The sequence below is a fragment of the Hakea prostrata genome, chromosome 9 (genome assembly GCF_041222555.1).
Source record: "Hakea prostrata isolate BN-2017 chromosome 9, UWA_Hpros_2, whole genome shotgun sequence".
NCBI classification, from domain to species: domain Eukaryota; kingdom Viridiplantae; phylum Streptophyta; class Magnoliopsida; order Proteales; family Proteaceae; genus Hakea; species Hakea prostrata.
Window position 1 is genome coordinate 60,042,722 of NC_142608.1, and position 19,828 is coordinate 60,062,549.

General features: G+C 38.3%; 1 protein-coding gene across 1 annotated transcript; it reads left to right on the top strand.

Annotated features, from left to right (window-relative positions):
- The first annotated feature begins 327 nt into the window (after positions 1-327).
- Positions 328-16,057, top strand: EDA30 (O-fucosyltransferase family protein). Its single transcript, XM_089168491.1, has 11 exons — positions 328-484; positions 822-1,025; positions 1,138-1,222; positions 6,865-6,935; positions 7,027-7,115; positions 7,222-7,465; positions 8,079-8,191; positions 9,317-9,407; positions 9,658-9,786; positions 12,525-13,078; positions 14,590-16,057. Exons 2-11 carry the CDS (start codon positions 858-860, stop codon positions 15,038-15,040), a joined length of 1,995 nt encoding a protein of 664 aa, XP_089024617.1. The 5' UTR covers positions 328-484; positions 822-857; the 3' UTR covers positions 15,041-16,057.
- The last annotated feature ends 3,771 nt before the right edge of the window (positions 16,058-19,828 follow it).

Sequence of the window (19,828 nt, forward strand, 5' to 3'; positions counted from 1 at the left end):
ATCCTCAAGGCAATTTTATATAATTAATATAGGCAGAGGCTTCGCCCCTGGTCTTGAGGGGATTCGAACTCTGACCTCCTAAGTGGAAGCGTTAATCTTTGCCAATTGAGCCACCCCTTGGGTTAATCATGTAATTTTTTACTATTAATATATCCTAACAAATAACACCCATCCGATTAGGATCTTATTCGACAATGGAAATCCATAAAAACGGGGATGCGAGATGCCCCTGATATTCTGAACCAATGGTTCTGATTTCGTTAGATGAAATTTAGCGCCATTTCTCGTCACTGCTCACTCGCAACTCACTAATACAGAAAAATAAATTAACAGTCTCGTTTTTTTCTCCTTCCTTTTTCCGGCGATGGCGGTTTCGTTCTGCGTAAGCATCGTCTACCTCAGCTAGTTGGGCGTCTCTGTCACCGTTTTACAGAGGCTTCTTGATGCACTGAATTCCAATTTGAACAAAGATCTCTGATTTCTGGTATGTCTTCCATTGTTTTCCTTGTTCTTTATGGTTTCTCATCGATTCTTGAGGGGCTACTTGTTTTCTTCGCAGATCTGGCTGTAGCTTTGTTGATTGTTTAGTCTCTAATCTCTATCATGGCGATAAAAATTTTTTTTTTTTATTCTGATTGGATTTCGTTATTGCTTACTGGGTATTGTAGGCAAATCAAGATTTGAACTTCCCCCATTTTATTTCAATCTGTACTCATGCCTTGTGATTCAATCTTGGATTTCTTTTTTCTTTTTTTGGGTCACTTATTGGATCTCATTTTATATATTTTGATGGGCTACATTATTTCGGGTTTTTCTTGCAGAGGTTGGGTATATAGTCTTCTTGCGAGTTCACCAAGATGATATTCAAGTCTAAGATTAAATGGGTTGCACTTGTGGGACTTCTATTTTCATTGGCATCTCTGTTGGTGCATCTTCTTCTTGCCAATTACTCGACGGCAGAGTTAGTGAAATACAGTCCAATGGTGGGTCTCGGTGAAGATTTTACTGTGAAAATTGGGAGACAGGTACGCATAATCTCTCATTATGTATGCGTTTTTAGTGTTAAATTAGTTTACTCTTGGCTCCTTTAACGACTTGAAAGTTTTCTGATTCCCTGTTACATTAATGTCGATACAGAGCGCTCGGTATAGAAAGTTATGGGGAGCTGTGACGCCTCTGGAATCTTTACAGCCGTATGCTAACCCAAGAAGCAGATATCCTGGTAAGTTTGACCTAGAATCTACCAGATTTCTTTATTTCTTGTTTTGGGGTGGGTGGGGTCTTTCATAAATTTAAGGTCATTATTCGTAGAAAAGTTTCTTTGGGTAAGTGCATCAACTTGCCAAAGATTTATATCGAAACTGGTGGAGAACTGGAAATTTTCCCTCCTCTTGATAAATAAGAACCCTCTATTGATTGGAAGATAAGTGAGGCAGAAAAAAATTCCTTTGGATGAAAAGTAATTAATTACCGGTTTTCTTTTAAGATTGGAATGTCCCTACTCCAGATGACCAGCTAGCTCTACCAAACTCTCTTTTGGATAGTAGATTGGGTGTTTTACTCATCCCTGGTTTCTATCTTAGCAACAAAAGGCTCAGTTTCTATGAGTTGGAGCCTTGGAGGAATCTCAATGGGTCATCCTTGGAAAAGTAAACCATGCAATTTTAGTTACTGAATCTTCTTCCAGCATTATGTTTTTAAATCACTGACTGTCTGCATTCCAGACTCATACAAAGAGATATCTTCTCTGCTGAGTTCCTTCACCTGTTGAACCTGAAATACTACCCAAGAACAGTTCGGCTGCCTGATCTACTGATTCCACCCTGAACTCCAGGTTTTCTGTAGCTTGTCCATTGAAATATGATTTACGATTCCATCAGGTGGCATGGTTCATTCATTTCTTTGCAAGTCCCAACTTAGGATGTGAGAGAACTCAGGAACTTGCTGTTGACAGGAAATCCGACTTCCTTGATATGCTATTCTACGTGGCTAGGGAAAGCTAAAGTGCCCCTACCCTTTGAATAGAACGAGAGAATTCTCTATTGAAGGAGATGGGGATCAACAACTAAGTGTTAATAGCATGAATCAACTTCCAGGCTGGGGGTTGAAGACAAAAGTAAGGTTAAAGCGGTACTAGGTTTAGAATGTTGTGAGACAGTTCAGTCCATATCCAGTGTGGGCGTTAGAGCATTGAGAGGACCTTTCCCTAGTACGATAGGACCGGAAAGGACGACCTTTGGTGTATCGGTTATCGTGCCCACGGCAAACTTTAAGTAGCTAAGTGTAGAGCGGATAACTGCTAAAAGCATCTAAGTAGTAAGCCCACCCCAAGATGAGTGCTCTTCTATTCTGACTTCCCCAGAGCCTCCAGTAGCATAGCCAAGACGACGAAGGGTTCTTTGCCCCTACGAGGATGGAGCGACAGAAGTTTTGAGAATCCGAGAAAAGGTCATGGCGAGATGAGCATTTAATTACGATAGGTGTCAAGTGGAAGTGTAGTGATGTATGCTCGCGAGGATGACATTTTTAGCTACTGGCCCAAACAAAAGAGAGACACCTCTTGATCGATCAATTGATTAGATCGAAGGGTTGGTGTGGCCGGTACAAGGGGGGTTGATTGAAGTGTGAGATCAGACAGACCGAGCAAGACGCTGCTGCAGGATTGGACGTCTATTTATCTCACCACGTCAATGATGGCGGAAGCAATGCCCTTCTTTCTTACGGCTCGTTACCACAGCACTCTTTCACTCCTAGTGTAGTGTCTTGTTGAGGCATTCTAGCAGACCAACTATAGACTTGAACCTTGTTCCTACATGACCCGATCAATTCGATCGGACACTAGCCATATATTTTCGTTGTTCAACTCTTTGGCAACATAACATGAAAAAACCAAAAGCTCTGCCCTCCCTCTCTATCTATCCAAGGGATGGAAGGGCAGAGGCCTTTGGTGTCCCCTCCAGACAAGAATTGGGGCCTCACAATCACTTGCCAATATGCTTTTTTCTCATGCCTCCTATCAGAAAGCCAAGATTGGTTGAGTTTCTACTCAAAGGTCACTATCTGTGATTCTAGGGAGTCAGGTATCCAAATGTTGATGCAGATTTTAGCAGTAGTCTGGGGGGTGATGATTAATCAATTCATGATGACTCCCTTAGAGTGAAAGCTGAGAGTACCAGCAACAATGTAAACAACAGTAATATCTTTGGTAAGATGACTGATGTGTTATGAGGCTACGGGAAGCAATTAAGGTTTGGGGACCATCTCCATCTTCATCAAGGCCTAAAGACTTCGCTTGTGATGACCTGTAGGTTGAATATAAGGTGAATTAACTAGGTAAATTTGAAAAGCTCTGATGATAAAGAGCCTTTGTATCATATGGAGTGAAAGAGTGGACAATCTGAAAGATTCAGAATATAAGTACTAAGCCAGCATAATCTTTGAAGACATAATGCTTAACTGCTCTGTGGAGAGAGAATGGACAAATTTTGAGGTGCATTGGAGTGGTGCATAGACAGTTTAGCCAACATATGACTATTTTGCCCATGGAAGGAGAGCAGAAGAGTGACAATGAATTCCAAAATATCAGCTTAGATCTGGAGCTGACATTTCCTTAAGGTACCCCCCAACCAAAAAAAATAAGAAGTAAAAGGTGAGAGATAAATCTGCTACTGATCAAGCAATTATGCAATCAGTGTTTTTCTTGTGTTTTTAGGTGTCTCATACCCCATTACAAGTGGGTTTTGCTTGAATTTAGTTAGCTGTTAGTAGTTGTAAAAAAAAGTTGTATTGATGTAGTTTATGATGGTCTCATATTAGTTCAGGAGGTTGTTCCCAATGAAACAAAACCGCCTTCTCTCTCTAGTTGTCTCGGAGTCTTTGCTGATTGCTGGAGAGTATCTTCACATGTTATTCTTTTGTGGTATGAAATGGCAGCAATCAGACGGTGCACTTGGGAATGAAGATACCCTAAAGGCACCTCATATTCCGAGAACATATTTTAGATACATAGCTCACTGCTGGGGGAAGCAATCTTGGCTGACACGTGACACTCGTGGAATCATGGCTGAAGAAAGTGATGTAAACCATTTCCATGGGCAGCACAAGGCCGGGGTTGCTTCTTCAAACCCTAAGGCCCCCAATGCCACCTGGGGAATTTTGGTCATCTTTGCAAAATTTTCATGGAGTCCAAGCTAGAGTGTCATTGGGTCCATCATGTTATTGGGACCCTAGATCTATTTTTATATTCGAAATTGAGTCCTTATTTTGCAAGTTATCATAGAGTTGCTGACTAGGGTTGGATTCGTAGTTTTTGAAGGAGTCCATTAGGGTTGTCCTACTTCTTACAAGGAACAAACTTCTACTCTTGGGGTTCAAATTGGAACTCTCTAGACTAAGTTATGAAGCATTCTTGTGTGAGTTAAATTATTAGGAGTTTAAGTTAGAATTGGGTTGCTAGTTAGTCTTAAGTCCTATTATGTTTTCTTTCTTAGAGGCTACAAGTAACCCTTCATACCCTGTGATCAGTAATTGAATTGAATTAATAAAATTGATTTGAGTGTTGAAGGCAAGAAAGGTCATGCGTTGCCCCTTCCTCTCTCCCTCCCACAGCCTTCTCCTACCTTTAAACCCTAGTTTTCTGCAATTCCAGCATCCTTTCTCCATCACAGACAATCCAAGCCCCTCTGCATCCCCTGTGACAGCCTAGGATCCCCTCTATTAGTTTACCCCCAACCCTCCCCTAACCATAAACTATAACTACAGCCCCTCCCCCTCACCTTTTCTTCTTCCTTTCTTCTATCCTAACCTGTCATCTTGGGAATTTTCCAGATTTTACAAAACCCTGCAGCAGCTTAGTGTTACAATTAGAGCCCTATCCCCTCGGTCTAAACCCTTCCCCTTTTAGAATTAAGCTTTAAAACCATTCCTCTACCTTCCTTCCCAAACTCCAACCCCTTCCCACACCTAAAACTCTAAAATTCTGCAACTTATCTTGAATTTTAGGAGACCCTAACCCTAGAATCCTTCAAACCCTAATTTAGCTAACCACAACTACAATTACAGCAAGGTTTATTGATTGGAAACCTAAAACCCTAGATCCCTAAGCCTGGCCATAACTACCCTAACCCTAGCCTAACCCTTACAAACCTTAAACATGCCCAAAGCCCATCCACTGAAAGTATTTTCAGCCCTGGAAGACTGCTGATTCTCAGGGAAGAGGATCCTGGAGCGAGCTTGGTTCTAGAGCTTGGTTCTAGGGCAACATTCAAATAGTTAAACCCTAAATCATGGTTCACATCAGAATGTCATGTGATCAGAAACTAGTTATGCTGGCACAATAACCTCTCGTCCTGCTGTTACTTGCCAGGATTGAATCCTTACAACCACGGCTGATTGTGAAGCTGTGGTTTCTTTATACTGATTTTATTGAGCAATTGACGGAGAAGCATCACCATTAGCGGTTTTGAAGCCCTTGGGTGCAAGAAGATCAATTTCGATTTAGTTACGTTGGGATAAAATGGGCTGATAGATTTAGGTTGTAATCTATTTACTATTAGAGTCATTGTTATTTAGCTAAGTTTTGGAGGGGATAAGATTTGTCCTATCAAGTTCAATCTACTTAACGTTCTGGTGGTATGATTTGAGTCGGCTAATTTATTCTGTTATTTGTTTCTCTAGCCTTGGTTTGCTCTAGGATTTCAGAATCCTATAATCAGTTCTCCACAATGAACTTTTGTGGTTTGTAGGTTAGATCCCAAATCATTTTCTTTTTTGGGGTGGTTAACGATCCCAAATCATATTATAAAAGGTAAATTTCATTTAACCCCTTTCAAGATGGCATAACATAATGTTCCAACCCCATTTTTTGGAAAAAAATATCATTTGCACCCCTAAAACTAACGGTAACTAAAAACATGAGAAAAACACAAAAATACCTCTTTACCCCTTTTGCATTCTTTATGAACACATCTTAGTTGACTATCATCTATCATCTAATGACTTCTACCAGTGGAAAAGAGGATTATTTGAATTTGTTTATTTTTATTGATAGACTGAGTAATTTTGGAGAGAATGATATTAGTTTTAAAAACTTTTTTTGGAAGGGGGGGGGGTGTTAAGAAAAAGGGTTAAATATACAGTTAGAGGGTGAAGTTCTTTTTTTCCTTTTCCTTTCTCGTTTTTGTCTTATGTATTAATCTGTATTAAATTTTTCTTCGAAACTCGTATTCATTTTTTATTTAAAAAAAATTAAAAAGTATAAATGCTTATCCTCCTCCTTAGAACAGCACCACCTCCCCTTTTGTTGGAAGTGTAATAGGGTAAACTTACTACCCTTTGACGAGAGTAATTTTAGGAATTAGGGGGGAAAAAACTGCTGATATCATCACTTAACATGAATATACTAATGGAGGGGACTAATCTGATATTCAAGCATACAAGGGGGTGGTATATGATATTGTCATAAACCGTTGGTGGGATATTGTATTATGCTATTTAAAAGAGTGGTGCTTGAAGCCTACCCTATTTTAAATAATCCTGCCTTCAGTAGATCTATTTGGGTCAAAATTTGTCTTCCTGGAAGCAACACTATTGTTCGACATCATTTATTATTATGGAATTACACTTTTAAAGTCATATCATCTATTATAGGGGCATCCTGTTGACCTGATATCAAGAAGTTTGGCAAAGTGAAAGTACATTATAGTTTTATGAACATGAAATTCTACAACAGCATCTCTTTCTGACCTTTACTCAACATTCCATGGCTTGTTTTACTTTTCAGTTTTCTATGTATTTGTATCTCTTCTTTTTTAGTACATCAGGAACTTCAACTAACTTAGTGAATTTTTTGCTTTGTCGTTACAGTTCCAACAGATCAGAATAATGGTTTCATTTTTGCTAAAATTTTTGGTGGATTTGAGAAGATAAGATCTTCGGTATGAACCTAATTCCTTTTGTTGAATCTTCCCCCCACCCCTTGATTTTAATTTCTGCCAGGAGTTTGTAACATGTTTGTTAATTTGCTAGATCTGTGATCTTGTCACCATATCCAGGCTTCTAAATGCAACTCTTGTCATTCCTGAGATTCAAGAGAGTACTCGCATTAAAGGCATCAGGTTTCTTTTGTTAGCTTTCACTTGGTTCTTGGAAGTTGTAGTGTCAGAAGTTTGTCTCTATCTTATATGTTAATATGTCTTTGTCAATAATATCTACATTGTCCAGTTCCAAATTCAAGAGCTTCTCGTATCTTTACAATGAGGAGCAATTCATTGCAGCACTCACAAATGATGTGATTATTGTGAAGAACCTACCAGACAGTTTGAAGGAGGCAAGGAAGAGAAAAGAGTTCCCTTTGTTTAAGCCCAAAAATTCAGCTTCTCCAAGTTTTTATACCAGCGAAGTCCTGCCTGAGCTGAAAAGAGCAAAGGTTATCGGGTTGGTGGTCACTGATGGGGGGTGCCTACAGGTATTACTGCATTTTTAAGTGGAAGAATAACTACTTGAGAAATATGTTTTTAAGTTTTGGATAGGGTTATCATTTGGGTGTGGGGGAAGTGTTGGTACTGTTAGGTTGTTATCCTTGTTAAATTTCTTTTGCAATACTGAAACCTTCTATGAAGAAGGTTGCTGTCCTCTATGTGAACTTATTAATCATTAGAAAGGAAGATACATATCTTATATTTTCTTATTTAGCGTTAGTGGTTTGTGACAGATCTACATGAAACAATACATCCCTTAGCGTTAAATAGGACTCTTTAAACTGAGAAAACAGTATGATAATAGACCCCCAGGGTCTAAGTTTTGGATAACTCATTATTTTCCAACCACATTGACTTGATTGCCTTTAAGCATTATTGGTGGTGTTATCTGATATTAATTGGTAATTGATTGGCTAATTGAGGCTTTGAGTTGTAATGTATGTTTGTCCTGTAGTATTTTATATTAGCAATTTTCTGCTCAAAAGGCAGTTAAGTTTTTTTTATTTGTTGAACAATATCTTGAAATTTCTAATTATTATATATTAAGATCCATAACTTAGGTCCAAATCCCTCTGACCAGTGTCTAACTCTTCATTTCAGTCCATCCTACCTCCGAGCTTGGCGGAGTATCAGAGACTTAGATGCAGGGTGGCCTTCCATGCACTTCACTTTCGTCCAGAAATCCAGGCGCTTGGGCACCGGATAGTGGAGAGGTAGGTTTCTTAGATGGGAAATGGTCTTTGTGGTCAGTCCTGTTGAACTTATGCACTCATACTTCCCTGTAGTTGGCAACATATGTTTTGGTCAATTGATGTGCTGTGCAAGATTTTTTAAGTGGAGGACTATGTGCAAATTGCAATTTTCAATTAGATGCTTTTTGCATTTTATTCCTTACAGGGATTATACAAATTGGCTATTTAATGGTTTGGCAGAAGGGAAAGATATAATAAAATAATCTTACATATTTCCTGTACCTTTTTTATTATTCCCTTTTTTTTGTCGATATTGTATGTTTAATGCTTTGACTTGAGGGACAATCCTCAGTAGAGGATCCATTTCAAGATAAGCTTATGTTTTGTTCATTGCCACTTGGATACTTGGAGAGCTGATATTATTGAAATGTTGGTGATCTGGGTTGTGTACTCCATGGGTTAGTAACAATACAAATTAGGGCTTCCCTCTGAACTGTGGTCGGCCCCCCTAGTATTTTCCTCTTCTTTTTCTTTTTGGGGGTGGGGGGGGGGGGAGGAAGAAAAATAATCTAATAATCTAGTTGACCATCAGATATTCGTAGCCTTTTTTATTTATTTATCTTATTTTGGTAATCATCAGATATTCTTATCTGGTTTATCCAAAAATATGCCATGTGGCATCTTCAGTGGAGCCTAAATTTTATGGAAAATACTTGGTTGCCAGAACATAGATTGGAGTTTTTGGTTGAGCTTTTGGCTGAATTGACTTGTCAATGATCCAGTGTTGTCCTATCCATCCAGTGGAATAATTGCTGCACCATACTTCCATTTGGTAGAGTTACATGGCCATAGCCGGTTACTTGGTATGAGCTAAGAAAGTGAATTTTCCAGTTTCACAGTTTAGGAACCATGAACTTCTCATTATTTTGTTTTTCTGTTGAAACACGTGGTTAGCTTATGAGCTGTAAATTAAGCACTACATATGATTCCCTTTTATTTAAGATGTGTAAAGTGGGCAATGGCATCTGTGGTTGGGAGCCATAGTTATCCATTTTCATGCCATGTTACTACCTAAACTCAAGCATTTCTTATATAAGCCACATGTACACTGCATGCTGATCACTTTCTATTTGATGTTTTTGACAGATTACGGACCTGGGGCCAACCATACCTGGCTTTTCATCCTGGTCTTGTGAGAGATGCTTTGGCCTATCATGGTTGTGCAGAGCTTTTTCAGGTTTCTTATTGAAGCTTTTGTCGTTTTATTGTCTCTTTTAGGTTTCTCAATACCATGTCTAATGTTCTTAGGAGTTCTCTTGGGTACTGAATATTGTTGTGTGAGGAATCTATCGACCTCTTTTGGTGTGTCTTGCTTCATGGGGATGTTTTTGCATTTTGAAATTTCTTTTGTAAGGATGAATTCTTTGGGCATGCGTTTCAACTGCTTTTGTTCTTCTAACTTCATTGTAACACTTCTACTTGTGTAGGATGTTCACACTGAACTTATTCAGCACCGTAGGAAACAATTGATCAAACGAGGGATAGTCAATGATAAATTGAGCATTGACTCACACATGCGAAAGTTAAATGGTTCATGCCCCCTCATGCCTGAAGAGGTAAATTTAACAGTCTAGTCAGCATTTTGTTTAGAAAATGATTCAATTTTTCTAACGCTTTATGACCTGCTCTCTGGAAAACTGTTGAATTGTAATAATTTTATTGGTTAGATCACCATTTGTTCCTAACCAACAGCTATCTGACAAGTTGGTGTTTTTTGAAACCAATATGAAACCCAAGTGATGTTTTTTGAAACCAATATGAAACCCAAGTGATTTAGGTTGGAGCTTCCAGATTTTTTTAAACCTGATAAACATTTATAGATATGCAAGGTGTTATAAATGCCTGACGTACCATTCGCTTTGAATTTCATGTGGTACTGCTTCAAAAAAGAGAATGGTTCCTGAAAGGGTCACGGAATACTGTGGCCCAGTGTACCAAACTGTTCCTTACTCCTAACTATACAGAGGGCATTTGTGAAATGTAAATTATGATATTTTGGGAAAAAGGGTAAGTTCTGTTGTTTGTACCGTACTTTAAATTTCTAATTGAGATAGATGCACTGTTAATAGCTACCCAAAAAAAAGCAGCTCCGGAACTTTAGCATTTCCTTTAGGGAGAGAAAATAAAGCAAGCCTTAGGATGGAGAAGACTCTAACTTCCTCAAAGAGGATGGAGGAGGGGTGGGTGTCTTTGGACTTCAGGTTCATTGGTCTTCTGCCCACTGAAGGTTTTTCCTTTGGGGATACCCAGATATTTAAACTTCTTCCAGGATGACAAGTGATGCAGGTGGAATTGGGGGACCTATATGAAGTCGAATTGGCTGCAATCGTGGGATTCTGGGTTTAGTAGGATATTGTGGCCATTCATTCATGTAGATTTATTACTAGGACTTTAACTTGTAATCTTTTATTTCCATGGGGCTACTTGGCAGCAGATTCCTTTCTGTCCTTAGTTTAATTGTTGAGTTGATTTAGGAATTTAACTTAAGTTGTAGATTACATAAGGTTGTAACCTATGCAATATTTGAACTGGATGGAATAATAGTGATGGTTTTAAATATAAGGTTGTAACCTGGTTTTGGTTGGGATCCATGTAATCGACTCAAGTTGGGATAATGCTGAGTTGTTTTGACCATTGACCATTCTAGTGATAAATATGACCTTCCCTGGATCACTCTTAGGGTTTCCCAGTATAAAACATGCTACGTCCAGTAAACCTGCTTAGGTGACTCCATAATTGACTAATCACACCAACAGCAAAGGATGCATCAGGTTGGGTAGCAGTAAGATAGATAAGTTTGTCAACTAACCTCTGATACTGATGTCTGTAAAGTTCTTATCATCAGATGCCCATCCCTTACCCCATTCTATCCTCCCTTATCTCCTCTCCTTGCATGTGAACTACTTCATCTGTATTATTGAAGCTGCTGCAGCCAATGTGAGGGCCATTCAAGGCAGCTGTTGCTTTCATCAATCATCAGAACTGCTGATGCTACTGCTGCACCATTCAAGTGATCCTGATGCTGTTCCTGCAAGTTGTTTTCTGCTGCAATCGTTGAGCTTGATAACTTCATAAACTTCCTCCAGAAGTTGGGTTTTGAGGCATAGATCTACCCCATCAGCCACCCAGCTTGATCCTAGTCCTGGTCCATTCCATTGACTGGTTTGCCTAGAACCCTAACCTTCTGATTTCTGAAATTTGTTCCTAAGTTGGTTTTAAGGTTTCCTGCTGATTTATTGGAGCTTGATCAGATACTTGGGATTGTGACTGGTGTGTTTAGAGTTGTACATTACATTGGCTCCTTCTAGACTGCAATTGCTCTTAAGAAACTTAATGTAGACTCAAAAAACGAAAGTGGAAAACAGACTCCAAATTATATAGATTCCAAAATACAAAATAAAGCTAGAAGTAACCTCAACAAGTAACTACATCCTGCTGGAGTGAAACCAGATTTCGACCCTGTTCATCTTGGTCTGGGCTTGCAATTTGGATTTTGCTCTAACAATAAAGTGAAGGACTACTGCATTCCTCAAACTCTAAATGGTGGTTCAGTTATCCCATTATGGATAAGATTCATGATTATGATTTGATTGGAAAGATTGGTGAATTTACTTTTGATTGACACCAAACTCCCACCAAGGAAGTCAACTTTTGATCCCTCAACACCTTAGCCTGAAGAAAAGTGAGAATTATTATCCAACTCCCACTTCTCGAATTAAGTCACAATGAGCATTACTGAAATCCAATTAATTTCTCTCTAGAGTGGAGTGCTAAAAATGGATTTCCTCCGTTTAGAAAAGGTAAAAGAGGATCTCTCGTAGGTTGAGTAAGCTTCCTATGGTTAGTGGTGCATAGATCAGGTTTTCTTATAGCTCAAGGCTTCTCAGTTTTGTTTTGACATAGAATACAGAGGCAAATTTAATGTGATTAGTCAATGACTGACGGTGACCAGGTACCTCTGATGTTTATATGAAGGAATAGGCTAATTGGTCAGGTGAATACTTTTTAAAAAAAGTTATGGGCCTTGTGGCTCCTGTCAAATGAAAGTATAGTAGGAGATTTTACTTTTATATATGGAGGACCATGGTTCCTTGTGGGTTCAAATATGTTGAAAGTGGTTCTTTTGCTTCTTTTTGTTTCTACTGCAGTTTAATTATAATTTATCTGAAATAAAGCAGTTTCTCATTTTTAAAACTTTCAGCAGGATTCTCTTAAACTTCAGGAATGTCACCCTGTATTACATGGGTACTTTATTTGTATAGGCTCTGACTTAGTTGTTATTGGAACATCACAGGTGGGTCTTGTACTCCGAGCCATGGGCTATCCTCCCAACACAATAATATATGTTGCTGGTTCTGAACTATTTGGTGGTCAACGAATCCTGATCCCTCTACGTGCCATGTTTGTGAACTTAGTGGATCAAACTTCTTTGTGCAGCAAACAAGAGTTGTCTGACTTAATTGGACCTGAGACTTCTCTTCCTGAAGATAGACACTATTTTTCTCCAGCCAAAAGTGAGGAGCAGCTTAAAGAAGAATGGAAGAAAGCTGGTCCTCGACCTCGGCCTCTTCCTCCACCTCCAGACAGGCCAATTTATCAGCATGAAAAGGAAGGTTGGTATGGTTGGGTTGCTGAGAGTGAAAAAGAGCCAGATCCTTCACCAATGGATCTCAGGAAGCAAGCACACAGGTTGCTCTGGGATGCACTTGATTATATCGTGTCACTGGAAGCGGATGCATTTTTTCCAGGTTTTAACAATGATAGGAACGGAGGACCTGATTTTTCTGGCTTGGTCATGGGGCATCGGTTGTATGAGATGGCTTCTGCTAGAACATATCGACCAGACAGGTGAGAAGTGCATACACATACAGACCCAGGCTTTATATTTGTAAATATACTTCTGAAAATGATTACCTGGTAAAAAAATAACTGAAATTGACTCTAGCTCCTAGATTAGATTGTAGTTCCTGACTGATTGTACCTCATTTCATTGATGTTGAAGCTATTCGATGATTTTGTTCTGAATTCTGATTGCCCATCTCTGTATCCTTTTTCATCTCTCTCTCTCTCTCTCTCTCTCTCTCTCTCTCTCTCTCTCTCCTCTCTTTTCTTTTCAGGGGGGGGGGTTGGGTTGCTGTGTTGTGTTGGACCTTTTACCAACTAAACAGGTTAGCTGCATGCATCTTTTGTGCTGTTTACTGCTTGTTTAATGCTATTTTTGCTGAGTTTGACAAACTTCACTATTTTAGGAGAGCATTTTTTTGCTTTTAAATGGCATCTAAAACTAACCCTCCATTAGTTACTCCTTCCTCACCATTATCGCTAGGATAGTGTGGCCTAAATCAGAAAATTTTGAAGAACTTAATTGTATAATGCAAAAACTACTAGAAAAACTACAAAACAAAGACTTTGTGGGACTGAGGAATCCTCTTGTAGAACCTAGTCCATATAAAACTGACATTTACTGGGAAAACTCCAAATCAAGTTGTCTTAGTGGAAGTCGATTCAAACGTATTCCATTGATATATTCTCACTCGTTCTCCCTATAGTTATTCTCTGTCTACCCTTTTGTCTTTCACTCTTAGGCTGATATCACCACACCTTAGCTGCTAACAGTTAATGGCCTCCACTACAAATGCCTATACCACTTTAATAACACTGATTGAACCATTTCTATGTCATTTAATTTCTTTTTCCAGTCCTATTTGTTAACTCATCTATCTCGACATCCTCATCCTAGCATCAGTAATTATGTTTTATATGCTACTTCATCGTCAGCTAACATTCGAGTCATAAAGCGTTGTTGGTCTTGTAGCTCTTTGATAGAATTTGCCTTCCAAGTTTTGGAGGGTTGTCTATCGGATAGCACTAACAAAAGATTGGGGTGGAGGGAAACCTCCCCACTTTGTCCGCCTTCTCTGAACTAGAAATGAACTCTGCTCAGTGATTTATGATTAATCCACAATGGCAAAATCACCCTGAGGTGTATTTCTATGGCACCCAGAGCCCAAAAACAAAACAAAAAAAAATGGGACATCTTTCCTATCATCATTCTGGGTGTCTGATTTAGCCTTTCCCCCCCCCCCCCCCCAAAGTTTATCTACATATATTCCATGTTTTGTGTCTGAAAACTTTTTATTTGCTATGGATTTTTTCGTTAGTACTCTTGTCTCACTCTCTAATATTCTTTTGAGATCCGTTAAACGGAAAATATTGTTCATTTGGTGGATCAACAGGCTTTTACTCTGAATTTGTTGGGCTGTTTTCTTAGGCTATTCATTTGTGGTGTCTAAATTTACACTTCCCTTTGTTGTTATCTGCAATGAATTGTTTTCTAACTGTTCTGTTTCTGCAAACAGAAAAGTTCTTTCACAATTATTTAACAGTACAATTGATCATCTGTACCATCCAAAGCTTAATTGGACCCTTTCAGTGCGGGAACATCTCAACAAAAGCTTGAGTGAGGATGGCTTGGTAAGGGAGTCTCTCTTGTCAAAGCAGAGTTCATTCCTTTCTCATCCACTTCCGGAATGTTCTTGTAGAACCCCAGGATTTGCTGACATTTCAAATCCAGTAAGGGGAAGTGATGGTCAATTGTTGTATGGAGGAGAAGATGACTGTCCCAAATGGATGGAGCGTGGCCTTGCAACTGTTAAGGTAGGCAGTGCTCAGCAGGGCAGAGTTGATGAAAGGGAGTCAACAGATGATGAAGTAGATATGGATGAGCACCCAGAATCTGAAGAAAATGGCAGAAGACTAGATTCAAATCTATCCCCCGAGCAGGATGAAGAAATGGATCCTGATGATTAGAAAAAGACAGACTGCAGTGTATTCTTTTTCAGCTATCGAGGTGGCCTGCAGCCTCCTGGATGAAAGTTTTAGGGTCGATGGACCATGTATGAGGTTTTGGTCACTTTCTGGAACTTAAGATCGAGGGAAAGAAACATTCACATTCATTCATTGTTCTAATCATGAACTTCAAAACCAAGAGGTGGAAGAAAAAAATCCTTCTATATCGATCACACTTCAGAAGGGATTGGCAAGAGTGACCTCCGCAGTTTGCAACATGGTTGCTGTTCATAGATTCACTTAAGTTGGTGGGTGCAATAAAAGTTGGAAGTGAACTGCAAATATTTTTCATTGTGGAAGCTCCAGCTTGCCCTTAATTCAATCTTGTATACAAACCACATCAATGTTCAGCTTATATGCTCTTACCCTGATTCATGCCCCCATTTCTCTCTTTTTGAGCTGAATCATACTGATTTGTACCATGGTCCAGCTGTCTTTATCAGAATCTGTAATTGTCATTTCAGACTCAATTTTGTATTATTTATCAATGTTTTAGCTAGTTACTAATCTATTACAGCTCAATTTTTTTTAATCAGAGAAACACTGTTGAGTGAAATTAGCTTTGAAATTGCATTCCACCATCAGAAAATGTATAGTTCTCCCCAGAAGGATAACAGAATGAAAAAGTATTCTTCAATTATGAAGCCAGTAGGTTTGTTAAGACCTAGAATAGGCAGCTTATGAATGGAGCTAATATAATTAAAGGCTTTTTGAGGAATGCAACCTTGAGGGTTTACTTGTAAATCATTACCCTTTATATGTCTCCTTTCTTTTTTGGTGATGTTTACATTAGATAGTGAGCTTCTTCCCACGAATTCTCCTCCATCCATTTGAAGGCCATTACTCACTTCTTCAAACTCCCTTCAGTTGTGATTCAAAATTATGGTAAAAGTGCAAAACTGTTTTGTGTTCCAGTTCAAGAGTGTGGTCAAAGTACACTCAAAAACCCGAAAAGCAGGCTCCTCAATGAATTGTTGAATTGGAACTGGAATATGAAATTGATGGGAGATTAAATCTTATCAACATGATGCAGTAGCAGCAGCTGTAGGTAGCAGCTATGGAGGTATTCTAGGAACTTGTAGGACACTTTTAATTGGCCTTCGAGGTGTTGCTAAACTTCTTTTATCTGAACTGCCCAAAGGGGTAAAATGTGTTGTTTTGTGGTTGACACTAAGAAGGTGTTGATTTAGAATGACAATTTGGTGTAAAGGCATCTTCTCCACACATTTGAGAAGATACATACTTAGCATACCTTACCTATTCAAATACACTTTTTCCATATTTAAGAGCAGAGAGATTACATATTCTAAAGTGTCAAAGTAACAACACCTAGTAAAGAAAGGGTGGTTGGAGAAGAAAGTTATATAAGGCCTGTTTGGTTACATGATTCAAATTTAACTGTTTGGTTGTGGAATGGAATCTGTGGATTCATCCGGAGTCTAAATCTCAGATTTATGAATCCATTCATGTAACCAAACAAGCCATAAAAGCAATGACCTCCCTCTTGTTTGTACCATGGATGCGTCTTCTACTCTTCTGAGTGTTAGTTTGGCTTCAATCTCAGACCTCTCTGCAAACCCAATCATGGGTAGAGGTAGGAACGGCTTGAAGGTCACCAGCACCCATTGAAATACAAGATTTGAAGAATAAATACAAGATTGAAGTGTGCATCTCTCATTTTTCTTCTCTTGCAGATTAGGGACTTAGCACATTGCAAAAAGAATAGAAGAGATCGGTTCTATGCTGGGTTTGTTGGTAATTGATAATTATCTGGCGGATAAAACATTATTACCTACAAATCCTGCATAGGTCTTCTACTCTTTTCGTAATATGGAACGGAACACCGTTTTCACAATCTCAAGCTAGCTCCCCAATTTCATGATAAATAATCTCTTTCAGGTCATGTATTTCACAAACTCCATACCACTTCCTCTTCTTCTTCTTCTTCATATCATACTTCCGCGTTTCTATATTTAGAATTCGTATCCGTTCACATTATTCTACTTCTCCTTTTCTCTCACCTTCAATCTTGATTGGACTCGAACTTCAGATTAGGCTCTGATTCGATGATTACAATAAGTTCTGAAGGAAAATATGATCCGTAAGAAGTCGGAACTGATCGGATGATTTTGCAAAACCTAAAGATAATGAAGGAATGAAAGCAATCCAAGAAGAAACCAGAGAGATTTTGGAAATAAAAAAGCTGCAAGTCCGAAGCTCTATAAAGCTTTGGTTGGACTGTTTGGTCGGATCGATGAAATGATCGATTCAATTTGGTTTAACATTGAATTGGGCGGTTAACTTATTTAATGGTGCAGATCTATTGTGGGGGCACGTGGCATTAATTAGGACCCTGCCGCTGGATGGCTGCTGGTTTACAAGCCGCAGAAGATTTTAACCCGATAACACTCCTCCTTAGAGTCCTGATGAGCTCCCTATATAAAGAGAGAATAAAATAAACAATATGTTCTCTTGATACTTTTGAACCACACACTAGTGGATCAAGATTTTTATCTATTGATTCTTTTCAATATTTATAAGGGGCCCACCACTATTGTGCGGTAAGAAGCGTCAGAGCCTAAGGTTTAAAGCATTGATATTGGTTTAAAAAAAAAAAAAAGGTACCGATATTAAATATGGTATCAATCAGACAATTTTAAGAGACATATCGCCATCTATCAAGTATTATATTATTCTTACTAATATAAATAAAGCAGCATATTGAGATGTATCGTAGTTGTGTCAAATATAGATACATACCAACTAGTATTTTATGGTATTGTCGGATACTTTAAACCTTGGCTAGGGGAGTCGGGATCATCTCCCCAATCCCAAAAACGTAGTGGGGCCCCACAGGTGAAATTTGAGGTTTTTTTAAAAAAAATTTCCAAAAGGTAATAGATTTATGTTTTTAGAGTATAGTGATGTGGGCCTTTGGTCAATTCCTTATGGTTTTCTGTGGGTTTGTTTGGGGCCCGGAACTTTTTCACTATGAACATATCAGTAATAGATTTGTTTTAGTATAAATTCGAGCGTCTGATTTCTTTTATGTTTTATATCAATTTCAATTGTGATCATGGGAAAGATACATATGTACTTATATTTGTTTAGAGTGTCAGTACTCAGGTTTTTATTAGTGCAAATTAGTTTAATGTGGTCAGATGAACCTCAGCTAGTGGGTTTATTGCTGGGCAATGTATCGGTAATAAAGGATCTTCTGTTGTGATTATAGAAGCTGAAGCGATTTGAGACAGGTTGCTTCTAGCAAAGTCTTTCAATATTTTCTAATATTCAAGTGAATTCAGATTCAAAAACTCTTATTCTGGCTCTCCAAGGAGAGTCTCTTTGTTTAGATTGGATGACTTCTAGTGTTATTTCTGCAATTTTGATACTTGTAAATGACTTTAGATATATTATATTTATGTTTATTCCTAGATCTAAGAATTCCTTTGCTGATTTCCTTGCTAAAGGAACAAACCATATAAAACTTTTTAGGCACTAGTGGGGGATTCCACCTGCTTTTATTGTTTCACCCTCCTTATTGTGTATTGGGTCTATGACCTTAAACTGCTTTACTTAATGAAATTTGTTTACTGTTGACTAAAAAACAAAAACATAAACAAAAAAACAAAAAAAAAACAAAAACAAAAAAAAACAAAAAAACTCCTCAGTTCCTAAAGGAACAAAAGAAATCTCTGTACAATGGTGAATGCAAGACTGTCTAAAAGAATTCTGAAGCAAATACTATTCCTTTAAATGAAATCTCCGTACAATGATGTCGACAGACTTGCTTGATTTTGCATATACCCATTATGTGAGGATTCGTTTTGTTCAAACAAGGGTGGAGTTGGCTTTTTTTCAAGTTTTTGTTTACCCGTGCCCATTGTGCCTCCAAACATTTGAATATTTCTACTTCTGTTGTTACTACATCTAGTAAAGCCAAGCCAAGAATGAATTTATGAATTTCTTGTTCCTCTTCTCTCCTCTTGTTTCTGGTCGTCTTGCTTTTGAATTTCTTTGTTTATGGTCGTCTTGCTTTTGAATTTTCATGTTTCTCTTGCTGTTATCTCTTCTTGTTTCTGTTTGCTTGTCTAGCTTTTTTTCCTTCGTATAGCAAGGAGTCATTCTGCACTATCAATGTTGGTTTCCTCCAGTATCCTAAAAAAATACATATGACCTATGTACTATTTCTGTCAAATACAAAGTGAGATACCTTTTCTTCTCACCCGTCTTTAGTTGCTACTAATAAGAACCCAAAACCGAGAATACCCACAACAGAAAGAGAATTCCACCACCAACATTAAAAGGTGCAAAGCATCTTAGAAACCCAAACCTCCAAAAACATGGTGGAAAAACCCCATTTCCAACTATCAAAAATGAAACAAGCATTTTAGGAAAGAAAAAAAAAAAAACCTTGCAAATTTCACAGGCATAGCAACTAAGAAACTAAATTGCAATAAGTCAACAAGTTCAGTTTGTGAATCCACACTCACTGGCTCTGAAGAACAACCTTACAATATGGTAACATTCAATATCAAACCATGGAAGAAAACTCAAGAAAACAAAGAGAATATAACACACATGAAGATCAAAAGCAGCAGCTATATACCGTTAGCAGAGCATGCTACTCTCATGACAGATCATGTTGAAACCGTTTCGGATGAATTGGAACTGTAATATGAAATTGATGGGAGATAAAATCTTATCAACATGATGCAGTAGCAGTAGCTGTAGGTAGCAGCTATGGAG

Excerpts from the sequence above, each read along its gene's own strand:
- EDA30 (XM_089168491.1), top strand. The coding sequence starts at position 858 with ATGATATTCAAGTCTAAGATTAAATGGGTTGCACTTGTGGGACTTCTA. Across the intron at positions 7,466-8,078 it reads CTGATGGGGGGTGCCTACAG|TCCATCCTACCTCCGAGCTT; the intron begins GTATTACTGCAT and ends TCTTCATTTCAG. Across the intron at positions 9,787-12,524 it reads GCCCCCTCATGCCTGAAGAG|GTGGGTCTTGTACTCCGAGC; the intron begins GTAAATTTAACA and ends GGAACATCACAG.